The sequence below is a fragment of the Sphaeramia orbicularis genome, chromosome 4 (genome assembly GCF_902148855.1).
Source record: "Sphaeramia orbicularis chromosome 4, fSphaOr1.1, whole genome shotgun sequence".
NCBI classification, from domain to species: domain Eukaryota; kingdom Metazoa; phylum Chordata; class Actinopteri; order Kurtiformes; family Apogonidae; genus Sphaeramia; species Sphaeramia orbicularis.
The window spans coordinates 4,370,108-4,396,724 of NC_043960.1; the positions used below are offsets into that span (position 1 = coordinate 4,370,108).

Sequence of the window (26,617 nt, forward strand, 5' to 3'; positions counted from 1 at the left end):
TGTCTGTATTTAGATACAATCTGATATATGTGAAGTATGAACAGTAGAAAAAACTAAAGTATCAGGGAAAAACAGCTTCTGTAAACCAAAGTGGTATTTAGTGTGACCTCCGTTTGCACTTAACATGTCTTTAACCTTGGTGTTCAGGCAATATGACATTTATGGCATTAACTATGACATTTTGCACCAGTAACAAATTGAACAAAACTAATCAATACCAGACAAAAATGAACTAAATAATAGAAAAAAAACAACCAAAATGAACTAAATAATCGACAAAATGAATAAAAATTGGGGGAAAAAGACAACATGAACTAAATAATCAACAAAATGAACAAAAATTAATACACAATACACAAAATCAACAAAATAATAAACAAAATAATCAATAAAAGCAATAAAATAATCAACAAACTGAACAAAAATGGGGGGGGGGGGGGGGGCAAAATGACCAAAATAATGACCAAAATGGATAAAAACGAATAAAATAATAAACAAAATCAACAAAATAATCAATAAAAGCAATAAAATAATCAACAAACAGAACAAAAATTAGCAGTTTAATCACAAAATGAACAAAATATCCAGGTATCATTCAACAGCTTCTATAAACTAAAGTGGCCATATTTAGTGTGACCTCCCTTTGAACTTAACATGTCTTTAACCTTATTGTTCTGACAATATGAGATTTATGACATTAATTATAAGGTTTTATACCAGTAATAAATTGAACAAAACTAATCAATACCCGGCAAAATTAACAAATAATAGAAAAACAACCAAAATGAACAAAAAAAAAATCAACAAAATGAGCAAAAATGTTGCAAAAGAAAGACAAAATGAATAAAATAATCAACAAAATGAACAAAAACCAATAAAATAATAAACAAAATGAACAAAAATAATTAACAAAACAAATAAAATGATCAACAAACTGAACAAAAATGAACAATTCAATCACAAAATGAACAAAATAACCAAGTCTCCTTCAACAGCTTCTATAAACTAAAGTGTTTGTATTTAGTGTGACCTCCCTTTAACATGTCTTTAACCCTTTTGTTTAGACAATATGAGATTTTTCATACATTTCTGATGTTTTATATCATGGTTTCATTCAACACGACAGATGTTTCTAATTGTTTGTGCTGCCTCTGTCATGGGGTCAGAGGTCAAACTAAATAGTGGTTTTAACCTTTACAACCCATTTAATTTCAGTTTTTTTGTGTCTTTCAAGGCTGTGCACATATTTCCTGCATTCTCTTGTTGTATGTGAAGAAAAAGACTGAAAAATAAACATGTATGATCATTTCGACCCTGAAAAAACAACAAAGACTTTTGCACAGAACTGTATGTGTGTGCTCGGTAGAATAAAAGAGTTTAAATGGTGAAAAAGTGAAATAAATGAGTCCACATAGTAACAAATATATCTGGTCTTGTATCGTTTCATTAGAAAATGACAAAAATGACAATAAAGTTACTTTAAACAGTGAATTAAATGATGCAGACGTGAGCAGATCAGTAGTTCTGTTTAATCTGAGATCTTAAAGCTGCTTGGTTACCTGTAACGTAACTTTGCCAATGTTGGAATTTGCACATTATAAGCAAACTGATAGAAATGAACAGTTTTATATTGATACCACAGAGGGTTAAAATACCAAAAAGGTTAAGAATGAACACACCAAGGTGCATGAGCAGAAGATGACTGAAATACATATAGATTAAATAACAACGTCCTTAAGAGCTGAGGTTAAACTAACTAAATAATACAAATACAAGGCCGCTACAAACACATGATGATTTTTTTTTTATGCAAATGACTTCAAATTCTTCAAAACTGAAGAATGTAAAAACCACTTCTCATCCACTGGTTAAAAATGAAACCAAGAAATAAGCAAAAAGCTTCTGCACAATAAAAGCTGTGAGCTGAGCTTTTTTTCTAAATGAAATCACAGAATTACTAAAAAAAAAAAAAAAAAAAAAAAGTCCCAGCCACATCTGGAATGAGACTCACACCTATTTTTTTTTTTTTTTTTGCAATACTCTGTCTAACCTCAGAAATCACACCTCTATCACAACAAAAAGCCAAATTAGACAGTAATATTGAAGTGTAACGATACATTTCGTGCTATTATACAATAATATAATCAAATAAAAGTCACTTAACATACTTATTGCATTTTAACTTGTATTTTAAACTGTATTTTAATTGTCTTGCACTGTAAAGCACTTTGTGACTCCCTGTTTGGGCACTAAAAATAAAATTTACTTACTTACTTAAGTCATTCAACATGTGTGCAGGTTGTGTCCACTCATCTTAAATGAATATAAAACAGTAGAAATACTATTCATTGATATTAACTTCAACTCCAAGTTTGTTTAACATTATTTTTTTTTATACTAGTATGACTATAAAAACTAGAAAAGCACTCGGAGAGCGCAGACCTCCGCCAAGCGCAAAAATTCCCCACATAATCGGTGATACAAATCCTACATTTATTTTTTAAAATAAAATCCGCCTTCTGGATGAGATCCGGATCAGCCTTTGAAATGTGATAGAGGACCCCATTGTCAATTCCTGAGTTAAATTTCATGAGTTTTGGTCAATAATTAAGCGAGATATTGGGAAACGAAAATTTTGGCCCCATTTACCACAATGTTAACGAAAATTTCAAAGTGATCCAGAATCCAGGATTTCTTCCGGATCACCCCAAAAGTTAATCATTTCTTCCTTATCCCATTTCCAACAAACCCTGAAAATGTCATCAAAATCTGTCCATAACTTTTTGAGTTATGTTGCACACTAACGGACAGACAAACAGACAAACCCTGGCAAAAACATAACCTCCTTGGCGGAGGTAAAAAGTGGTTCTGGTGCAAATGTGTGCACCCCTTCACATGCATTGACATCAGCAGCAGACAAACACACATCTGGCCTACCGCCTGCGTTTCTGGACGATGTCGATGGGTCTGTTAACTGCGCACGGAGAGCCGCACATATTCCCGCCGCGCACTTTAAAGTAGCGATCCTGGACCGACGGGGGCAGATACACGCAGTTAGTCGGTAAACTCATGTTGGGACTTGTCTCTCTTTCTTCCTTCTTTCTTTCTTCTTCTTCGTCCTCTACAGCTCTGGCCGTTCCTCCGCGCGCTCCTCCGCTCCCACACTCTTGCGCGCTCCGTCCGCTCCCCTCACGCCGGTCCGGGTATCCATAGACGCACGGCGGGACGGAGGAAAGCCCTCCTCGGTGGGGTTCAACGGCATGCCTCCGACCACAAAGTGAAGGGAACGGAAAGTGGAAGCTGTTCAGGGTTGGTTTTTGTTTTGTTTTGTTTTGTTTTTAGAGTCAGTTCCTCCAGCACCGCGCCGCTTTTACGCGTCTTTTCGTGGAGCTGGACCCGGAGCGCACGGCGGAGCGGTGAGGTTTGGATCCACGTTGAGGAGTTCAGGGCTCAACTCTCGGTCTGCCCCAAAGACTCCCTCCTCCCCCTCCCTCCTCTGTCTCCTCCTCCTCCCAACACATGGACTGGTGACGGGTTTACCAATGACATGAACTGTGCGCCGTCGGAACCACAGGCTGTTTCCTACTACAGTTATTTAAGTGCAGAATAAACACATTTTTGCATGTTTTGGCTGTAGGAGTTTGTGGTAGTAGATGTGTGTGGTAAAAGGGGCCTCCACTTTGGATTGTCTCTAAAGCAGCAATTGGACTTTTTTTTTTTTTTAAATGTTTGTCAAATATGTGGCCCGCGGACCAAAACCGGCCCACCAAAGCATCCAATCTGGTCCTTCAGTACAAAAAGTAGACTGAAGATATTAAAAGTTAAAGGTCCCAAGTTAAATAAAAGCTTAATAACCTATAAATAATGAAAACTACAAATTCTGTTCTTGGTTTAAAGTGAAAAAAGTCAAATGACAGAAAAGTATTTACATTTATGACACTGAAGATGTTAAAGTTAAGGGTCTTGAACTGGTTTAGTTCAGGGGTCACATACAACCAATGTGATCTCACGTGACATCAGTAGGGGATCCAGAAAAAACGAAAGGGAGGGGCGGAGGGGCTATATATATAAACATATGTGATATCCTTCTCCAAATGGTCATATTCCTGCTTGCTTTGTTTACAGAACGCCCTGTGCATTACCGTCATATTTCACAACAAATTGTAATTAACCCTGAAGCTTAGACGTAGACGTCACATCCCGAAAAGTACCAAGATAATCAGATAACAAATAGATCAGTCACTGGGCCAATGGAGATTAAACTAAATAGGTGACGCTTTGGACTGCAATGCAGAAAAACAAGGTTCGATTCTGGGTCAAAGTAGCGATTTTTTTCTGCAGATTTTCAAATGAGGGGGTGTGAAGCGGTAGGTAAATCTAAAATTATAACCTATAAATAAATAAGGACAACTCCAAATTTAGTTTTTGGTTTAATGTGAATAACTACAATTACATTAGAAAAATATTTACATTTACAAACTATCCTTTCATAAAAAAAATGTGAATAACCTGAACAAATATGAACCTGAAATGTCCCAAGAAAAATAAGTGTAATTTTAACAGTATTCTGCCTGTTACTAAATGTTTTGTACATTTGTGGATCCACTGTGATCTGTAAGTTGTGTTAATAATAAGCTGAGACATAATATTATTAAAAATGCACTTATTTTTCTTAAGAAATTTCACGTCGTTCATGGTTGTTCAAGTTATTCACATTTAAATAATGTAATTTTTTTAAATCAGTTTTTTAATTTATTTCACTGTGAATCTCCAAAAGTACGATACAAAAAAGAAAGAAATTCACATTTTATGATACAATTTTATGTGACACACAAAGTATAACCCCCCCTCAGAACCAATGGCAACCCCCATACCAAACCAACCTGGATCTCAAAATGTGAAAACCACTAATAAAAACACATACACATATATAGATGAAAGAGAATATAATTTACAGATATAAACCGATCAGGATAGTCATAGATAATTATGTTGCACTCTTTCTTTAACCATAATATAAACACCATCCTACAGACTAAGCGTTTTTCGACTGGCAGCATGCATCCGGGCCACTGACCTCTCCATCATAACTATATGTAGAAAATAACTGATCCATTGTTGCCGTGATAAAGTATGAGGCGGCTGCCATCTCAACGCCAGCGTTTGGTTGGCTGCAGTGAGGGCAGCCCATAATATACACCTCTGCTGAAGAGAAAGTTCTAAGAGTCATCATTAAGCAGAAGTAAAGATTTAAATAATGTAATTTAACTTTTCCCATGCTGAAACAAAGAGAAAACTTTGAATTATTATCTATAGGTTATTATGTTATTATTCTCCTGGTCCGGTCCATTTAAAGGTCATACTGGTCTGAATGTGGAACCTGAACTATAACCAGTCTGATGTCCTTGGTTTTCAGACTCAGACTATGAGTGAATCATCTAAATAAAAGACTTCTTCTACACACCTCAGTTCCCTCCCACAGACACATTAAACTTCACCTTACTCCTGATAGTGTTTTATATCCATTAAATTGTTTCACTCAGACAGCCCGATGGACTCCCTGGACCTGGACCTGGACTTGGACCTGGTGATCTCAGCGATTCACCGGCTGCTGTCGACATCAAAGGCAAATATTTGTCTTTTGAGACACAGGGCAGGAGACGAGTTGGACGTGTTGGCCGGCACACGCATGATGAGGTGAGATGGGAAGGGATTTAGAATCAAACCGACGTCAGGTAAAGAGGCAGCCAAGTCGGATTTCCTACACTTTAGATCAGGGGTGTCAAACATACGGCCTGCGGGCTAAAACCTGCCCCCCAAAGGGTCCAATCTGGCCCACGGGATGAATTTGTGAAATGCAAAAACTACACTTTACAACATTTAACAATCAAAGGTTAACGTATAAAAACTCAAACATCCACTGACAACCAAAACCATCTACTGATCTAAACTGTTGAATACCTGCTGATCCACTAATCCTATCAATACGTGTCAATAATTGGTGTAAAATACAGTTTATCGTCTTTTCATAGTCATTAGATATGACCCATTCAGACGTTCAGAGGCTCCGTAGTGCGGACAAGGACTGGACTGGAAAAGAAACATGTGCAATGTTTGTGTTTTTGTACAGTTTGTAGTTTAATGTTCTGAGATGTGCAGTGTAAACGGGCTCTTTGACCCACTGTTATTGTTAAAATGTTCATCTTTGTTACCAAAATTAGTTTGTTGTTCTAAAAAAAGTAACTTTATTGTCATAGTTGATAGATAATTACGTATTTCCTATTTTTATTTGGAAAAATATTGTCTCAGGGAGCAGTCTGTTTGAGTTTATTTGTATTGTTCAAGCAAAAATCTGTTATTTTTAAGACAATGGCTACTGCCACAGTACTGTGGCACAAAATGTCAGTTTGTCTATTACCACAGAGCCAATCAAATGTTAGCATTTGTACTAGAGCCAATCATGGATACGGTTCCATGAACTCATTCTCCTCTTGTTGCCACAGTACTGTGGTCCTATATGACGTATACTTCAGTTCATTCTTTTGTGCATTTTTCTACCACAGTACTGTGGCAACTGATGGAAGAAACAACAAATTAGTGATAGTATTATAGTATATAATAGGAATTATTGTTGTAAATGCTCTATATGCTGTTGTTTTATGGTGTTCTTGGCTCTGTGCAGTCAGTGAGGTTGATACTGGAGAAGGTGGGCGGAGCTACATGTTACATGTGGCAGTGTGCTGTGTTCCTTCTCAGTTCAGTGTCAGTTCAGTGTCAGTTCAGTGTACTGAGTGCTGTGGTCTGAATTCTGCACTCTGAACATTGTCCCAGTGGCTGATTTATGTCATTGTCAGATTTACCTACCGGTGCACTCGGCGCTGTGCCCCCCCCCCCCCACTCTACACGTGATATAACGAGGGCGCTGATTGGCTCTGTGGTGACAGACAAACCGATATTTCATACCACAGTACTGTGTCAATAAACACTTCTTATTTTTAATTTGCACAATAAATTATTCAAGGAAAAGCAAAAAATATTGTTACGATATTGATGTTTCTTTCAATATAAGCTATAATTACACCACTGTTACAATGTTGTTGAGGGGGGCCTGGAGATTTTTCGTCCTCCAAAAGGGAGCCCCAAAGAAAAAGTCTGCGAACCACTAAGCTGTTAAAAAGGCAGTGTGTTTTTTATATTTTGCCAAGCTGGTTCATATTCCTTCACTTGATGCAGCCAGCGTTTAGTTTGTGTCATCTCCACTCACATCTGCTACACATTCAGTCCTAGGTCTGAGCCGGTGCCTCTGAGTTTCAGAAATATGAAAACAATGCAAGGCCAAGACGCACAGATTCCTCAGCATTTATGAAGACAAAAGACACACACTTTCAGCACTAATGGAATTAGCCTGGGATGCTACGTCACAGTCCGTCAAACTTATCAACAGACATTCTGAGGCTGCATTCACTCGGACCTGACCTTTAGGCGAGTGCAAACCTGGATTTCACTAACAGCGACTAAATAACTCCTACAAGTTCTAACTTTTCAGCCGTTATTATCTTTATTTAATGATTCATTTGGTTTCTGAGTTCAGTTCAGTCAGTTTTATGAGCGCTTAAGTGGTTTTTGTGTAGTTTTATTCAATTTATGAGGGTTTTCTCTAACTCAAAATGCAGCACCGGTTGTACAATCCTGGTTCAAGCCTTTTAGAAGAAGCACATTAAAGGAGATTTAATTATTGGGGTGAAGAAAATATTGAAACATTGAAACGGTTCTGTTTATTTCCAGATGCTCCTTATTTTAGTCTTTTTAGCACCTTACACTTTAGTTTATAAGTTTCTAATTATAGTTATCTTTTTTTTTTTTCTCTAATGTACACTGTAGAATAGAACAGAATAGAATAGAATAGAATAGAATAGAATTAACTGTCATTGTCAAAAAAAAACCAAAAACAAAACTAATCAACTAAAGGATCAACTGTCTGAATCTACTCGACTCAGAGCAAAAATTGATGATTAGCAACTAGAAATAAACTATAAAGGACTGATAATTATAGTTGTTACTATTGTCATTGTTTCACAGTTAGATTTAATCTGTATTTTTATTAACTCCATTAACCCAGAGTGCATAAAAAGACCATATCAAACCCAACAAAACTCATACAAACAACAACAATAACAGTGTTAGAGTCTGTTATCGCAGCTGCTGAATGTGAAATGTGAAGTTTTCCTTCTGTTGTTGAGCGGTAACATTTCAATAACTGGAACAAAGCGCCATCTGACTTCACCTTCCTCAGTTCTGACAATACATCATGGCCTTACGCCTGCTTAACCCACACATTCAATGGTGACCTCCTCATTGTGCTTTTTTTTTTTTCTTTCCCTTTTGGATCATGAGAGGTATTGTTGGCGCCGACACCAGGCAGTTCATCAGTGGAAAAAGAATCAACTTAACGCGTGCGCAATTGAAAACTCTCTGCCTTTAGTCCGTGGCAAAGCTTTTGCACAAACAGATGGACGGACGATGAACTGGCGTCAAAAAATGTTGAGAAACCCCAGCGTCAACTGAAGGCTGAGGGTTTTCAAGTGCGCGCATGTTATGTTTCTTAACCTTCTTTGGACCAAGCTCCACTAACGGCATCGTCAGCCCACTGGCACCCCTCCTTAGCCCGAAAAAAATTCTGGGCGGGGGGGCGTACTTCTACAAGTTATGCGATGGACCTGTATGTGGAGGACGTGGTAGGTTATATAGCTCTGCAGATAAAGCTGTGAGAAAGTGAAAGTGAGCTCCCCTCACCTTATCATTGAGTACCTGCTGCCCCCGAAAACAAATTTGCAACGGAGGGTGGGGCATCTGGCACATCACCCCCCCACCACCACCACCACCACCACCTTAATACATAATTCTGCTCTTTACATTCATGATTTTTTTCATTGTAATATGATGTTGTCGTTTGTCAATACTCTGTTGTTGTTGCTGTTTTTGGTTTGTTTATGTTTGATTTTCCCTTTGTTCATGTGTTGTTGTTTTTCTGTCCACAATGTTTTGTTAACTATCCCTAATAAAAATAAATAATTCTACAAGTAACGTGACTGACCTGTATGTGAACATGTTGAGAAAGTGAACGTCAGCTCCCCTCACCTTATCATTGACTATCTGCCCCCCCCCCCCCCCCCCCCCCCCTCCCCCCCCCCCCCCCCCCCCCCCCCCCCCCCGCCCCCCCCCCCCCCCCCCCCCCCCCCCCCCCCCCCCCCCGGTGCACACCAAAGTTTCTGCACATATGGATGGACAGACGACCAACTGATGACAATACCCTGCGACGAGGGTAAAAACTGCAAAGCACAGACACTGACGAGAAAAACCCCTAAAGAACAGAAGTATAAGACGCAAAAAGCAGTCAGAGTCCTGACGTGAACGGCTGATATCTGATTATATCTGACATCATTGGATTATTAATAGTCAATGGTCAGTGTTGCGGGAGCTGCTGTTGTTTCTGCAGGAGGTGGAGTTCGATTCAACTACTTTAGGATAAATGAGGCCTCGTCACATGGAAGAAAGACAGAACACCCCATGAGATGCAACTGTTTCCAGCTTTTAGACTATTCTGTAGTTTTTGTCTTTTGGTGACATATGGGACGATTTTAATGATGACTGAAATTAAACTATATGAGAAAAATACATTTATTGGAGCTAAAATGCAGCTTTTCAGAGAAAACATTTTTTTGTTTTTTGTTTTTCGGACACTGGCTTCATCTTTATCCTTCCCGTATCCGGGTGAGTATATTATGCACACTTTGCACTTCATGTTAAAAAAAATCTGATTATTTTTCGCAATTTGTATTTGGTTAGAAATCAAAAGTTATTAATTTTTGCATGATTCTTAAAATTCTGACCCAGCCACTAAAATCAGCACAATGTAATGGAACATTACTACACTGACACCCTTCTCCTAAGTGAGTAAAAAATGCACAGATTTTAGAACATTTAACAGAGCACAAAAAATAATAATGCATATTAATCAATGTTACTGTTAATCATTGACATATGCCAGGCTGCAAAAAAAAAAAAAGTAATTATTTTCTCACAGAAATGTTTTTTGCGTTTCTTGCATCAAAACATATGGTTTGTTTACATTAGAAATATGGCATTTAAAGGGTTAAAAAAATATGGTAACTAGAAGCACTCGTAGAGCGCAGACCTCCGCCAAGGCAGATCAGTGCCGCCCCCCCCCCCCCCCCCCCCCCGATCACCACCAAAATTTAATCATTTGTTCCTTGTGCCAGTATCAACATTTCCTGAAATTTTCATCCAAATCCGTCCATAACTTTTTGAGTTATCTTGCACACAGACAGACAAATAGACAAACAAACAAACTAACACCAACAAAAACAGAACCTCCTTGATGGAGGTAATTGAGTATTTGTTATTTTTGTTTATAGCTCAATTTGATGACATAAAAAACAAACAAACAAACAAATAAAAACGATACTCATCGGTGCCTGCAGGTGTACGTCCATACGGCTTGTGCATACAGAGCGAAATTTAGAGAGACAGAGAGAGAGAGAGAGAGAGAGAGAGAGAGAGATACGTCACGGTACTTATGCACCCCCCACCCCCCCGCCCCCGTGCATTATTCCCTCATCTTATTCATCCTAATGATGGCCTGCTTTCAGTCTGTTTTTAAGGCTGTTCTGAATCTGATTCTGAATTGACACTGAAACACTTTTCAAACTTCATTTATCATCATCAGTGCAGCCTCGGCCATAACACAGATTGAATAAATCCATGGGAGTAACAATAACTTTAACAAATCACAGAGCTGTTGACTGACACAAGACTAACGTTATAACAGGTCCTCCGTTTGCTGAAATATGGAGGTGATCTGCAGCGGAATTTTCACTTTGTAAACAATAGATGTGGCTGATTTACACAGGATTAAGATCCCAGTCGACCTCTGCAATTATGACAAATTACTAGCGGTTCAGAGGTTGGACTGGTGTAAATGGAGCTTTTTTCTGTCTTGTTCTACGGCTTCAACACAATGGAGTTGTTTCTAAGCTTCAACTAGAGCTGAATCTTAACCCTTTAAGACCTACAGCTGTTTTTGTGGAGACTGCAAGTGGATTTGTCTCTACATTTAACTTTTTCTAAGTGATTAGACAAAACAATAAAGTTGGAATAAAACTTTTGTACAGGACACTACATGTAAGTGAAAATGTTCTATTTATGAGTCCATATTGTAACATGCATTTATGGTCGAAGAAAATGACCATAAACTTACATAACACATGAGATTAAATGACGTAAATGTGAGAAAAGCAGCAGTTTAGTTCAGTTTTTTAAGTCTTTTAAGGTCGTGCACATATTCTCTGTATTTTCTTGTTTTATCTGAAGAAAAAAGAATGAGAAATTAATATGTATTTTAATTTCAACCTCTGAAAAAACAACAATATTTAAGGTGTAGTAAGACTTTTTGCATGGTACTGTATAAATATGCACTGTAACTGAAGTGAAAATTTTATTTATTTATTTATTTATGTATGTATTTATTTTTTTCACTAAATGGTGCAGTCCTTGCATAAACCTAAAGAACCATAAACACAGCATTGAACCTATTTACATGACCATAAAAATCTGACAACTGGGAGTAATCAGATAATTATAATAATCAAATCTGATGTGTTTACATGCACTTGAAAAATACAATAAATGAAAAACCCTGGTTTAGATGTTTCAGTCCATTATTGGATTTCTTTCATAGTTTGTACTTATGCCGTGACGGTAAAATCAAACTTCCTGTTATTGTCTTCTGCCCATGTTTCACTATGACACTTCTATTTTCTACGATTTAATTGTTTGTACACATGTGCAGATGTATAAATCAGATTAAACTGTGATGTGTCAAACTCATTTTAGTTCAGGTTCCACATTCAGTCCAATATGATCTCAAACAGGCCAGACTAGTGAAATACTAACATAATAACCCATACATAATGTCAACTCAAAGTTTTTTTTTCCATGTTTTACAATGAAAAAAGTAAAATTACATTATGAAAACGTAAACGTCTTTTAAAAAACCTGAATTACAGGAACTATCATGAAAACCTGAACTTTCTAAAGAAAAATAAGTGCAATTTTAACAATATTATGTCTCAGTTTATCATTTACACATGTACATTAAAACATACAGATCACAGTGGATCTACAAACACACAAAACATTTAATAACAGGCAGAAAATTATTTAAACTGCCCTTATTTCTCGTAAGACATTTCAGGTTGTTCATATGTCTTCAGGTTATTCACATTTTTTGTGAAAGAACAGTTTGTAAATGTAATATGTTCATGATATGTCACTTTTTTACACTAAAACAAAGAGAGACATTTGGATTTATCGGTGTTTATAGTTAATAAATGTTACTTTCCAGTCTTGCAGCTATCTATCTATCTATCTATCTATCTATCTATCTATCTATCTAGATAGATAGATAGATAGATAGATAGATAGATAGATAGATAGATAGATAGATAGATAGATAGATAGATAGATAGATAGAAAACACTGCCATTACTGTCCTGGATTAAACTGCTTTTCTTCATCCTTATATTTCTTTGAAAATTGTATTTCATCTATTTCTTTAAAGTGATTTCTGTTTTTACTTTGCTGTCATTCATCTGTCAGACTGTTCTATAACACTGGTCTACAATAAAATGCTTCCAGAATAAAAGTAGTTAAACTTTACCAAATCTGAGTCACTATTAAAGTAAAAGTCCACAGTGCTAGTTGGTTATAGTTTCTTAGATACAGTCTTGGGTCAAAATGTGAAATTATGAGAATTAATGAGAGAATGGATTTTATTCAAAAGGAATGTTTGTCTCAGAGCTACAGGTTTACCTCTAAACAGGGTCTGCACAAGGCAATACAGTAGTGGAAAAAAATATTAGACCACCCCTTGTTTTCTTCAATTTCTTGTTCATTTTAATGCCTGGTCCAACTAAAGGTCCATTTGTTTGGACAAACATAATGATAACAACAAAAATAGCTCATAGTAGTTTAATTTCACAGCTGATATCTATCCATTTAACATGTTTTCTTGATAAAAACCAAAACCACTTCAGTTCTTACATCAGTATCTATGTCATTGTACTGACAACAACAGTGTTTTAGACATTCCATGTTTTCTTTTCTGTCTGTTTTAGTCACATGATACATACAGGAGTTAGGACTGGATTGCATAACTATTGTTTATGATGACTGTTGATGGTCTAATAATTTTTTCCGTGACTGTATGCTGTCTTTACAGGTTCTTTCTAGTGGAACATTTATAAATCCATCGTATAAATATACATAAACCAACATATAAGTGTAATAACACACCATCATAAATATTGAAAACATGAGCTAACCATCACTTTTGTATTTGTTTTCTCATTCCTCTTATTAAAGTATGTAAACCCTGTTCACCCTCTGTGGTTTGTCGAGGTTGTTGTGGTTTCGAACCTGCCTATGTTTGGATGTTTTCACCCTCAGTTAAACTCCTAGCCCCTCCCTTCACGCCCCCCCCACCTCCACCCCTCCACACCCCCCCGTCTGTGTGCAACGTGCGGGTGAAACATGTTGGCCGTGGCGGTGGATGTCGGGGCGGAGGTTTGCTGAGAATGAGGTGTTTGTGAGGTCGGCGTGTAACCGAATCCCGGGTCCAAATGGTTTGTGCAGCCCAGCTGGCCGCCGCCTGCCATGACAACATTACCTCCGCTAATGAGAAGAAGCTGCGAGTGTGAGGCTGTGGCAGAATGTAAGTGTGTGACTGGACCCAGTTTATATTAATAAACGGCGTCCAACTGACCTCTGACCTTTAATCAAAATATCACATATCAGCGAGTCATCGGTCAACAAAGAACTCCGATAATCCACCTTTTATTCACCTGCTTCATACAGTATCACATCTAACACCTTACTTTTATTACTTTACTCATGTTTTTATTACTTTACTTCATCAAACACCTTTTTTTCTTGTAAATTACGCAAAAAAGTATAATTTTTAATGCAAATTTTTGAACTTTTCTTTTCTTCTCAATGAATTACCACTTTATACTCAAAGTACATCACTTTTTTTTTTACATTCAATCTAATCTCATTTAACCCTGTACTTTTTGAATTATTATTATATTACTTTCTATTTTACTTGTTTGTACATTTACATTAATAGGGTTCCTACAGGTTTCAAAAAGTTAAATTTAAGACTTTTTAAGACCTTTTTAATACTACTTAGAACAGGATTTAATGCCTATGTCACAGCTATACTGGCAAAAATTCCTGACTCCTAGAATTTAGGAAAACCTTTTACTCCAACACCTAGACTCCCACCATTCAGAGTCATTTCTCACCGGGGGACTGTAAAATTGGTTCCTAATTTCAATACAAATTGTGGAGTTGATAGTGAGTCGACTAAAGTTACTTTCTTTGCAGCTTGGACATTTAACAGACACGTTTAAACACAACACAGCTAACAGGTTTATGGCAACATAACTTAAGACCTACCATATTAAATTGAATACCTTTTAAAGACTTTTTTAAGGTACTAAATGCAGATTTGTAAATTCAAGACTTTTTAAGACCCCTGGGGAACCCTGATTAACCCATAAGGACCCAGTGTTACTTTTGTGTCGGTTCCCAAATTAATTTTTCTCAATATTTAACCTTCCTTAAGTGATTTATCACCATTTATTATAATATTATGCTCTGTGTTTTGTGTTTTTTCAGTGTAAATCATGTATTTTCCTATATTTAATTCACTGATCATGAAGATATTCATAAAAGTTCAGATTAAAGTTGAGGGTTTTTATATAAGAAACAGAGAAAACTGAAGAAAAAGTGACTTTTTCAACAAAATCTATCATTAACTGAACATAAACCCAGTGTGTCCATCCACTGTCATTAATCCGACTCCATGGGTTTTACTGGTGAATCAATGTTGTAGATGATGACGGTGTTTCCATGGTAACTACAGAGCCTCTGCACATCCGAATGGGTCATATTTGATGACTATGAAAAGATGACAAACTGAATTTTGCACCAATTATTTACATGTATTGATAGAATTAGTGGACCATCAGGTATTAAACAGATTAGATCAGCAGATGGGTTTGGTCATAGAGGATGTTTGAATTAAATTTTGTTCATTTTCTTGCAAATGTTGGTTTTATAATCCCAGAGAATGTTAATCATTTTCCAGTGTTTTCCTCACAGATTTCTTTTTCTACTCACAAACTATAACCAACTTAACATTTTAACAACTTTTTTTCTCATAAAGATACCAACAATACCCTTCATCAGTTCTGTGTCTTCATTAAACATCCTGTATTTCCTACATCAAGTGTGTATTTGTGTGTTTTTTTTTTCTCCTTTGGAGGAAGAACACATCAGCAGAACAGGGTGAGTTGCACCATCTTGTGGTGAAATTTGATAGAACAAGTCAGGAATTTCCAAATATAGATGAGTGACAAGTCAACCTTTTCATGCATTTATTACTCATTAACACTATAACTGAGTGGGATTTTCAGCTGTCGTTGTATTCAGACAAGACTTAATTTATGACCAACTCTTTTTTTTCCCCCAATATGCTTTAAAAATAAACTGTCCACTACAAAATATGGACCTTTTCTCTCATAGTTCTGTGAAATGCTATATAAACTGTATAACTGTAATCTAAATTCTCATTACTATTATACTGTGACTATTATCTGTTGCCGATTGTTGTTTGTTATGTTCTATATGACAAAATGATACATAACTAATAAAACCAAGTGTCGGAGAAAGAAAAAAAAAAAAGGATCAATGCATGCATTTATTACTCATTAACATTATCACTGAGTGGGATTTTCAGTTGTTATTATATTCAGACAAGCCTTAATTTATGACCAACTCTTTTTTTTTCTCCCCAATATGCTTTAAAAATTAACTGTCCACTACAAAATATGGACCTGTTTGTGTAGTTAAAAGATTATTTTATGGAAAAACATACCAAAAAAGTTATATTATCCTTTAAATATTACTTGACAACATATAAAAAACTAAATTCTGAATTAATCAAATAATCTGTGGTGTAGTTCTGACATTTTATTGCCATAATCCAGGCCCAAAACTACTAGTTTAGAGTGACTGTCACAACAATGTAATAACGTTAAAGGAAAGATGAATGTGGTTGATGACAGGGTGAGAACTTATCCACATTTTTGGATATTTTACAGGCAAACTATGTAATCAATTAACTGATAAAAAAAAAAAATATATATATATATATATCAGGTAGAGCAGGGGTGTCAAACATTCAGCCCGAGGGATGAATTTGTGAAATGCAAAAGTTAAACTGAAGATATTAACAATCAAGGATGTTGAAATAATTTAATTCAGGTTCCACATTCAGACCAGTATGATCTGAAGTGGATCAGACCAGTGAAATGTGATCAGAATAACCTGTAAATAATGACAACTCCAAATGTTTCTCTCTGCTTTAGTGTAAAAAAGCAAAATTACATAAAAAATGTTTATATTTACAATCTATCATTGCACAAAAAATGTGACATGTCTTAAAAGATGTAAGTTAAGTGTAATTTTAACAATATTCTGCCTGTTACTAAAAGTTTTGTGTATTTGTAGATCCACTGTGATCTGTAAGTTGTAAAGCGCATGTATAAATGATAAACTGAGGCAGAATATTGTTTTCATAAGAAATTCCAGTTTGCTCATGTTATTCATTTTTTTAAAGGGTAGTTTGTCGAGGTTAACATTTCCATATTGTGATTTTACTCTTTTTTCCACACTAAACGACAGACAAAAACTTAGGAGTTGCCATTATTTATGGGCTAGTATGTTATTATTCTACTGGACCATGTCAGATCATACTGGGCTGAATGTGGAACCTAACTAATATGAGTTGAACACCCCTGCTGTAGTGTTTCATCCGGTCATTTTGACACAGTCTTCATCAGCCTCTGTGGTTTATTTGGTCCATACACATGTTCATTTCCTCTTCCAGGATTGACGTCAATGTAATCCTCCTGCACCTCCCACAAAACACACAACCTAAAGCTGCTGTTATTTCAGAGGGCAGTGTCTGTTCGTTTTGTTTTTGTACCTTTAATCTTTATTTGTTCAAGATAAGTCGACTGAACACGCTTCAGCTTTTCCAACGACACCCAGATTCACCTTCACTTCAGCGGGTTTAACAGGAGTTTAACAGGCTTTTTCCAATCTGTGTGTGGGAATCAAACATCCAGCAGAGGTCACTATGTACCTGGAAACTATTTTAACCCACAGGAAAGACACAAGGAGAAGGCAAACCAAGGGAAGTACAAGCACTGATGAACACAGAAAGTGGAAAACAAAAAAACAACTAGACTGAAAATATGATGGAAGATACCAGACAAAACAGCATCAGATCACTCACAAATATCACACAGAAAACAAAACTGAAGCTTGAATAAACATCATGATGATATTCTAAACCAAAATGTTAAATGACAACATTTTCATACCAAATATATTAATTATTATCAAGACAAATGTCAAATGATGATTGTTTCCAAGTTAAAAGGCTGATTTTTTTGCTTCTGAGTGAATGTCAAAAAATCCTGATGAAAATTATGTAAAATAAGCAACACTGATGAAAAAGATGAAAAATGTAACACATAAAATGTCAAAAATTATGTAAGAGATGCGACAAGATATAAACAACACAAAAGACGTAAGACTTAACGAGATAAAAACATACTTGTCTAGATTTTATGATTAGTTTTGTTATTTTGCAAATTTTGTTAATTCATCACCACAGTATAAATTTAAATAAAACAGTGTCATCTGAGTTCATATTAAACAAGGTGAAAATAATGCGGGTTTCTTTTTGCTATCTGTAGAACACAAACACTTCACATGTGCAAAGAGAATATGAGAATAATCAAAACAACTATGACGATACAATTTTTCCCAAAAATTGTATATATTTGAGTAAAATTAAACACAAAAGACTGAAATATTTTGTGTTTTATTTGACAGTGGTAACCATGAGTTAGATCCAAATTCAAATCGGAGTCAAAGTTGACACAAACAAATAAAAGCTGGTTCTCAAATCCAGTCCAGGTCCAGCTGTTGTTAATACTTGTGGATCAGTGATCTGAGTGTTATTGTCTTATTTCAGTCACTGCAGGTGTGTCTTTTTTTTTTTTTTTAAATGAAAAACCTAGCTGGTGGTGCCAGTTCTATGACAATATTGCCAAAGTGTCAATTTAATTGTAACTTAATTTTAATAACGACATTTTTGTCATGCTAGGTGATTTCATGAATAGAACGTGTTTGAACCACAAGAATGTCATTAATTCTTATGTATTGCAAGTAAACTGTTACCCTTTTTGTGTATCAGTGATCTGAGTGTTATTGTCTGATTTCAGTCACTGCAGGTGTGTCTTTTTTTTTTTTTTTTTTTTACTGAAACTGTACTTTGTAGAAACTAACAAGCAAAAGAAGGCAGTGATTACAACTTTGTAAAAGCTGTTGCATTTGTAGAAAAGGTTTTAGCAACACAAACATGAGTGGATCTAAACAAGGTTTTGTAATAAATACGGCCATTTTCACTTATTATACAGGGGGAATTATAACTGATACAAGTCTTCAAATAAAGGCCTGGTCCATTCGACTGCTGACTTAAATAAAGGCCACTGTTTGAGGAAATATGGCAATAATCACAGCCACTGATCTTAAAGCAGATTATTATTATGTCAAATGTTTGGTCACTGCAGTTGTGTGTCAAAATTTCTTCAACAAATTAACACTTGTTGAAGCTCACAAACACAAGGAAGGAAGTCAAAGTTTATACAATAAAAGCTCTAATTAGCATTGAATGGTTTCTATCCACTTTTAATTTGAGACTTTTTTAAGGATTTGTGGACATCTTGTATTGAACAGAGGAAATAAGACAGAAGATAAGCACATGAAGACCTGATTCTGACTGAAACCTCCTTCAAATAAAGGCCTGGTACATTTTACAGCAGAAGGAAGTAAAGGCCTGAGTCACTATTTTTCAGTTCACTATGATAATCACTGAGCTAAAATCAGATTATTATAATGTCAGATTTTTGGTCACTGCAGGTGTGTGTCATAATTTCTTCAACAAATTAACACTTGTAGAAGCTCACAAACACAACAGAAAGTCAAAGTTTATACAATAAAAGCTCTAATTAGCAATGAATGGTCTCTATCCACTTTTAAGACTAATTAAGGACTTCATTTAGGACAATCACATTTGAGACTTTTTAAGGATTTGAGGACATCTTGTATTAACCAGAGGAAAAAAGACAGAAAATAAGCATATAAAGACCTGATTCTGACTGAAACCTCCTTTAAATAAAGGCCTGGTACATTCTACAGCTGAAGGAAGTAAAGGCCTGTGTCAGTATTTTTCGGTTCACTGCGATAATCACAGCCACTGAGCTAAAAGCAGATTATTATAATGTCAGATTTTTGGTCACTGTAGGTGTGTGTCATACTTTTTTCAACAAACTCTCATTTGTAGAAACTAGGGATGTAACGATTACTGGTATAACAATAAACCGCGGTAAAATTGCAGACGGTTATTATTACCGTTTAAATTCTAATTATCATGATAACCGTGTTTGATTACCACACTTTTCCGGGGAAAACGCCTATGTAAAGCTATGCTTTTATGTCAAATATTTGAGTGTAGTTTTAATTTATTACAATTTTGATTTTAAATACCTAATATTTGGAACCAATATTCACTTTTAAAGTCTTTGAAAAGGTTCGTTAAGCATCTTTGTGTTATTAATGCAATAAAGTATATACATTTTTCAAATCGGATTTTATATTTTTGTGTGTTTTCTGGCCTTTTATGTTGATACAGTACAATGATAATCATGATAATTTTGGTCACAATAACCATGATATGAAATTTTCATATCGTTACATCCCTAGTAGAAAATCACAAACACAACAGGAAGTTAAAGTTTACACAATAAAAGCCCTAAAACTGGTGCTGAATGGTTTCTATCCACATATCCCAGTCTCACCCACTTATCTCTAAAGCTAATTATCAGGGTGTGATATAAAACCATTCTATAATGATCATTATCGTCCTGAACTTGAACTGCTCTCAACTTGTTTTCCACGGCTGGTGAATCCCAAACACCTAATGTGATGTCAAAGTAGCCATGGTGGTTCTCTGGTGGAATAATCAATACGGATTTGGGGAACAGTGGTTCTGTCTGCCTGCGTCTAAACATAAACACATGTCCCACGCACGTGTCGGCTGCAGCCAGGCTGGCGGGGCTGGGGGCCTATTCCCGGCTCAGGGCTTTTATTTTGGGGGTTTGTTGTTCTATTGTTGCCCCTCCTCTTATCAGTCCCAGGCCTGTGCTGGGACTCAGCTGTGGTTGTACTGGGCCAGAAAAGAAGCTGTAACTGGGAGCGCACTGGGCAAACTGACGACACCAGCATGGGGTGAAGTGCCCACAGCCAAGCATGAAATGATAAAAGCAGTAAAAGGGACGAACATTTGGGCGCTGTCGGCCCCAGTCTGGGTAAATGTAGTGGCTTTCTAAGGCGCTCTGTGACGCTGCTTACATGTGTCAACAGAAGATGAGACATGGTTCCAGGGATGTCACCCTGACATCCTGCAACACTGTGACTAAGTACAACACTTGAAACTTCCCCAAATATCCCTGACCATTAAAGGGTCTGATCGAGTGAAAGTAAATATCAACATGAAAAAGTAAATTTGCACACATCATTTATCAAGTGGGCTCATTTTTTAGCTGAAGATCTCTATTTTATATGGAGCTGTTATCCTCTTTAAAATACCACTTACACAGTACGGGAGAAGGTCCAAACCTTCTGCTAGGCTGCATTAAATTAACAAAAAGACATGCAAAAGACAGCCTATTACTTTGAGAAATTAAAATTCTGAATGATGTACGTTTGTAGGATCCACTGAAAAATTCTATAAATCATGACAGCCTTTTCTAAAATACACAGAAACATATAGAATGAAATGTAAATGCTATGTGCCTCCTGTTCATATTCCTGGTGTCTTTTTGTATATATATATATATATATATATATATATATATATATATATATATATATATATATATATATATATATATATATATTTACTTGTTTATGTTTATATCTAAGTTGGGGGTGGGGCCTAATGTTAAGAAGGACTGCAAAGATGTACACACTGTATGATGCATCCATGTTATGCTGTTGAAAATCCATAAATAAAATTATATTTAAAAAAAAAAATCTGAATGATGAAGTTTGTGAATTCATACACTGGTCACATTTAAAAAGACTATCTGTGAACTGTTACAGAGAAATTACTATTTATTTGTCATTTACCTACATCAGTACGGGAAACCACAAGTTCTAAATACCACTGTGTTAGTATTAAACACATTAAATAAAGCATTGTGATTATATCTGCTTTGTTGTTTTAAAAAATAAGCCAACATTTTGGGTGACGCATACAATGGTAAAGAGTCGTCCACGTGTTACTATGGCAACCTGTCCACGTGTTACCACACTCTCATGTCAATAAAACAGACTTTTCAATATTTAACTCTTAAATTAACTTTCAGCATATTTGAACATAATATTTAAAAGGCTTGTTCCTACTTCATATCAATTTCTGTCAAGAATCGCATGTTTTGAACGTTCACGTAAAGCTTAAAAAATGTATGTTTCGAGTACAAGTGTTAGCGAGCAGTTGTTTGACATTTTTCACCTAAAAATTTTAGCCAAGACAAAGGAGTAATAGAGGTGAGACAGGCTGGACTTTTACACAGCGGACCTACGCTCTGGAATCAAAGGGGCGGTGAAACAGTGCATCGTACAGTGTGACATATAACTTGCGCATCAGAAATACCCCGAGCATAGCGGTAAAAGAAATAGGTAAAAGAATTAACTCATTTTCCATCTGTCTGACAAATAAGAAAAGGAAATCTGTATCAGTTCTAGCAGACAGTATGAACCTAATTGGACTACGTCACACTTTGGTTGCAGAACAAGAGGTGTTTCTTTTACAGTGTTCTGGAATCATGATCCCACCTTTATCACGGCTCTGTTACCACCTCCAGAGGCGTTACAGAGCCACAATAAAAATGGGACCAAATGATCCACCGTTCCATTTACACAGACGTTGTTCCGGAATAAAGGTGAAATATTCCCATAACAGAAGTGCTGTGGAAAAGGGGCTAGTGTTTCAGGTCGTGTTATTGAAATCATAGCCTCGGTTTATGCCCATAGATCCAGTTATTCAAGCAGTAGCCTTCCGCAGTTTTATCAAGTCAGTTACAGGCTGTTCTATGGATCTGTTCATTTGTTGTTGTTGTTTTCTTTTTTTTTTTTTTTCATTTCTGACGTTTTTAAAAATAAAACAATACTGTTTGTATAAAATGCTGTTGTGCTACTTTACCTGGTCTGAAGACATGGTTCAACACACATTAATTATTTTGACTCAGGAAGTTTGCCGGCATCAATGGCTTGTCAACAAATGCATGAGTATTACTGAGATTCAGATTTTACGACAGTTGTTTCAGACAATACCGTTTCTTGACTTTAGGGGGACCAACGAGCAAAAGTTCCATGGTGTTGTTTTAAATAAGTAAAAAAAAAAAAACACATCAAAACCAATGAATCAGTCTGTGTTGTAGCTCTATTCATATGGGACTAGTAATACCTGTTGACCTGCTGTAATTTATAATAATTACTCGTCTGTGATTTTAATTCTGTGTGAATCTGTAAAAACTGTATAACAAATTACCTCTCCTATTCCAGTAAACACAGAGGTCCTATGATAATATTAGAGCCATACAAATGGAAATCTCTGCAATTTCATGTGATGTGAAACATTTTCTGTTTGCTCAGGCTTTTATTCTGCATATGGACAAAAGTATGTGGACACAGTGAATTCAGGTGTTTCTTTTCTAACGGGGGTCTGGGATACAAAACAATAAGAACAAATATCAGAATACAGTTTTATATTGGGATAAATACCATTGCATTGGTTAGCTTGGTTTAAATTGTTATCTTTGTTTCCAAAACGCCTCAGAGATGGTTTTTACTTCATTTCTCTCAGCATAGATTTTGCTTTGTTTTTTTCATCCATGTCTATGATTTTAAATGTTCTAGCTCTAAATTTCTAAAATATTTTTCATGCTCTGACAGTAAATAATACTCAGGGAGAAAAATCTCCCATTAAACTTATATTATAAACTTATATATTGATGTTTATATCTTTAATCAGCATGAACAGGATGTCTTGCAGCTGTAGTCATGATGTGTCCCAATACTTTTGTCCATATAGTGTACCTGCGCTGAGAACTATGAAAGCTAAGTTTAGGAGACAGATTCAAGAAGCTACAATAAAAGGTGACAATAAAGTGTAGATATTCACTGAAATAGCAAATTAAATCCTTCAGAGCAGCAAAATATATAAACTATGATGTATTGGACATACAAGGAGGCTACAGTAGGAACAGTTTTCTGTCTTGTAACTTGCTTAAGAGTAGATTATTAAGAGTGAGCGTTGACATCAGATCTGGGGGAAAATGCCAGTAAATCTGAGAAAAACACAGACATTTAACTTTTAATTCAGCTTAAGCCCGATTTGCACTGAATGAGTATAACCTGTGGACCTCCTGTGATTTGAAATGAACCCCCTGTGTCGGTCCATTTATATGGAGTTATCAAAGCCTGTTTTTTGTTCCAATTTACTGACATTATTCCCTGGTTCTGAAGTCAAAGGAAGGTTCAACAGAAAAACGTTATGACTTTATCTGTTTTTAATGTTATCATGTTTCAGTGAATAGAATCTGCTATATATTGTGACAGGAGCCTCCTGGATTTACACCTAAAACACTTTTAAAACTTTAATTTATCATCACCAACACAGTCTCCACAGTCCTCGACCAGGAAATAGACTGACTAAATCCAGAGCCAAAGAGCCTAAAAAAATTATAATTCACAGAGATGTTGATTTGCATGAGAATAATGAAAACAATGATAAAATATGAACCTGCTTTCCTGTAGGACATCAGTGCTGCTTTGCTCGGTCTTGTGCAGATATTTTTGTCGGCTAATTAGCTGTATTTTCATCATCTTGCAGGATTTTTTCTGAGCCTCACGGCTAGTTTTCCTTCTGTGGACGCGTGAGCTGATGATGTTGAGCGTTGCATATTACATCACTACCCATGTCAAGTTAAGAATTAAGAATTAGGATCCTTTATTGTCAGTATATAGAACCTTTTTTTTTTTTTTTTTAAACCACACACTCAAATTCAAGTTTCAATGCAATATTTTTTCAACTTTATGCGGAAAAATGAATTATGAAATCATGCGTCTTCGTGCAAAAACATGCTAAAATTGCAGTGAATATGCACTAGAGCTGCACAATATATCCTTTGAGCATCGTCATTGCAATGTACGTGTACGCAATAGTCACATCGCAGGTCCTACAATGTAGGAGGTAAATGAACTCAACATGTTCTCATTTAATTTCACACACTGCACACAGCAATCCACCAATCACAATCACTCTTAATCAGTTTGCCAAAGCAGGCCACACCCCTGCACATGGAGTGAGTCGCTGGTAACAACATTGAAAAATGAGAGAGAAATTCACAAAAAATGACAACTTGGTGCCAAAACTTAAAGCAACATCAGTTATGTGGAATTATTTCGGCTACAAGAAGGATGATACTGAAACACGTGTTCAGTGTTGACAGTGTCGTGCAATTGTTGCCACAACAAGACATAATGCAACTAATTTGTTTGACCATTTACGTCTGTTCCACACAGCTATTATATCCTTCTGAGTATTTTTCATATCGCAATATATATCGCAGGGTTAAAAAAATTGCAATGTCAGCTTTTTCCAATATCATGCAGCCCTAATATGTGCCCTTTTTGAAAAAATGAGAACCCCTGCATAATATGCACTATTTGGTTGATTATGCATTGAATTATGCGACTGCCTAATCGCCTTTTTCTGGAGGGTTGATGTGACTGTCTGAGAGACAGTGTGGTCATTAGAGGGTAGAGTGTTACATGATAAAGTATTAAGTGTTAAATTCATATTTTTATTTTTGTTTTAAAATGATTTCTAGTTTGTGCTTTAAAAATGAGACAATGCCTCATGTACTTTTTAAAAAAGAATATCCATTTTATTTAAGAGTTTGTTACATAAAGGTCATAAAAGGGTCACGACAAGAGGATTCTGGGAAGAGCGTTCAAAGAGATGCAGAGCACTTATGGATTCTTTGTTTGGAGAAAAACCGGGACTCTGCATTCAGTTTATGGCGCTAACGTTGTCACGGTGTTTTTTGGATTTTACGATGGAATTTGTGTGAGATCGAGTGAAAATAACTCTTCACAAAAGCATCAGTATGAAACGTGGCCATTTATTAACCTCCTCAGACCCAGCTATGGGTTTTCTGTCCACATTTGTGGACAAGAGTTTCACAACTTCATACAAAAAAAAGAAAACTGTCCACTACAAAGGACATTCCATAAAAATTTTAAAAACTGCCTCTGGAAAAAAAACTGTTGCATCATGATGTTTCCAATATAGGCACCTATTTAATAAAAAACAAAAAAACCTTGTACTTTGCTGACATTTCCTGGGTCTTAGGAGGTTAAACTAATGCAGCTACAGGTGAAAAAACCAACATATGTTTAGAATCAGTGGGTGTCACCCCCCTCCCCCAAAAGAGTCTGACACTAAAAACACCTTATACAGGTCTGAAATAACTTCATCTTCTACTTCATTAGAGACCAGATAACGGCTGAGCAGAACATTAATGTCAAAGTAATAAATACCTACATGAATAAGTCAGAGTGATTTTTAATCTGGAGTTATTAAATTCCCTCAAAGTCAGTACTTCCAGAGTAGAGGACTGATATTAGCTCCTATTGAACACCAACTCCTGCTTCAACCAAACTGATTAATCCATGCACATCTTATTACTAGGTCCTCGTCTTATTAAAATGGATCGTGCATATCCAGACACTTGTTGATATTCACATCTTTCATAACGTGAAAACCAGACACGTTGGCTTTTCTTTAGGCTATTCATCTCAGAGATAAATGAGAAAAAAGGATTTATGTTGCAAACTGTGGTCAAAACTACAAATGAGATGGATTTTCTGAACGTCCTCTGTCGTAATGCTACATCTGAAATAAATTAGATTATCCAAAAGGAAGAAGCTGTGTCCATGACCTTTATTACTCAAAGCATTCAGAGCCACTATCAACTTAAATCTACTGCACTGAACACTGTATTTTTCAGCCGGGCCGGTGATTATTCAGTTCATTTCACCGTCTCTTTCGTAATAAAGTGAATGCATCTCACTGCAGGAGTCGGTGGAGGCTGAACAGTGTGTTTTTGTGCAACTGAAACCCTAAAACTACAGCACATTTGGAATGTGTAAACTTTGCAAAAGGTAAATCTGTCCTATATCTCCATAATATGGAGCCCCTCAAGTTCCACGAGCTGATTTATTTTTGGATGTTTGCAAACAAAATAGAAAAAAAAACATATATGTA

At 36.0% G+C, this 26,617-nt stretch overlaps 1 protein-coding gene across 4 annotated transcripts in view; it reads right to left on the bottom strand.

Annotated features, from left to right (window-relative positions):
* The window catches only part of LOC115417459 (cAMP-specific 3',5'-cyclic phosphodiesterase 4D-like), a 239,641-nt gene that overhangs the window by 62,561 nt on the left and 150,463 nt on the right, over positions 1–26,617 (bottom strand). Inside the window, exon 1 of one of the 4 annotated variants that reach the window (XM_030131390.1) lies at positions 2,938–3,467. The exons of the other annotated variants lie outside the window; for them this stretch is intronic. Within the exon in view, the coding sequence (XP_029987250.1) occupies positions 2,938–3,071 (134 nt within the window). The 5' untranslated portion in view covers positions 3,072–3,467. Of the gene's footprint in view, positions 1–2,937; positions 3,468–26,617 lie in introns of those variants that run through there. 4 annotated transcript variants of the gene reach the window in all.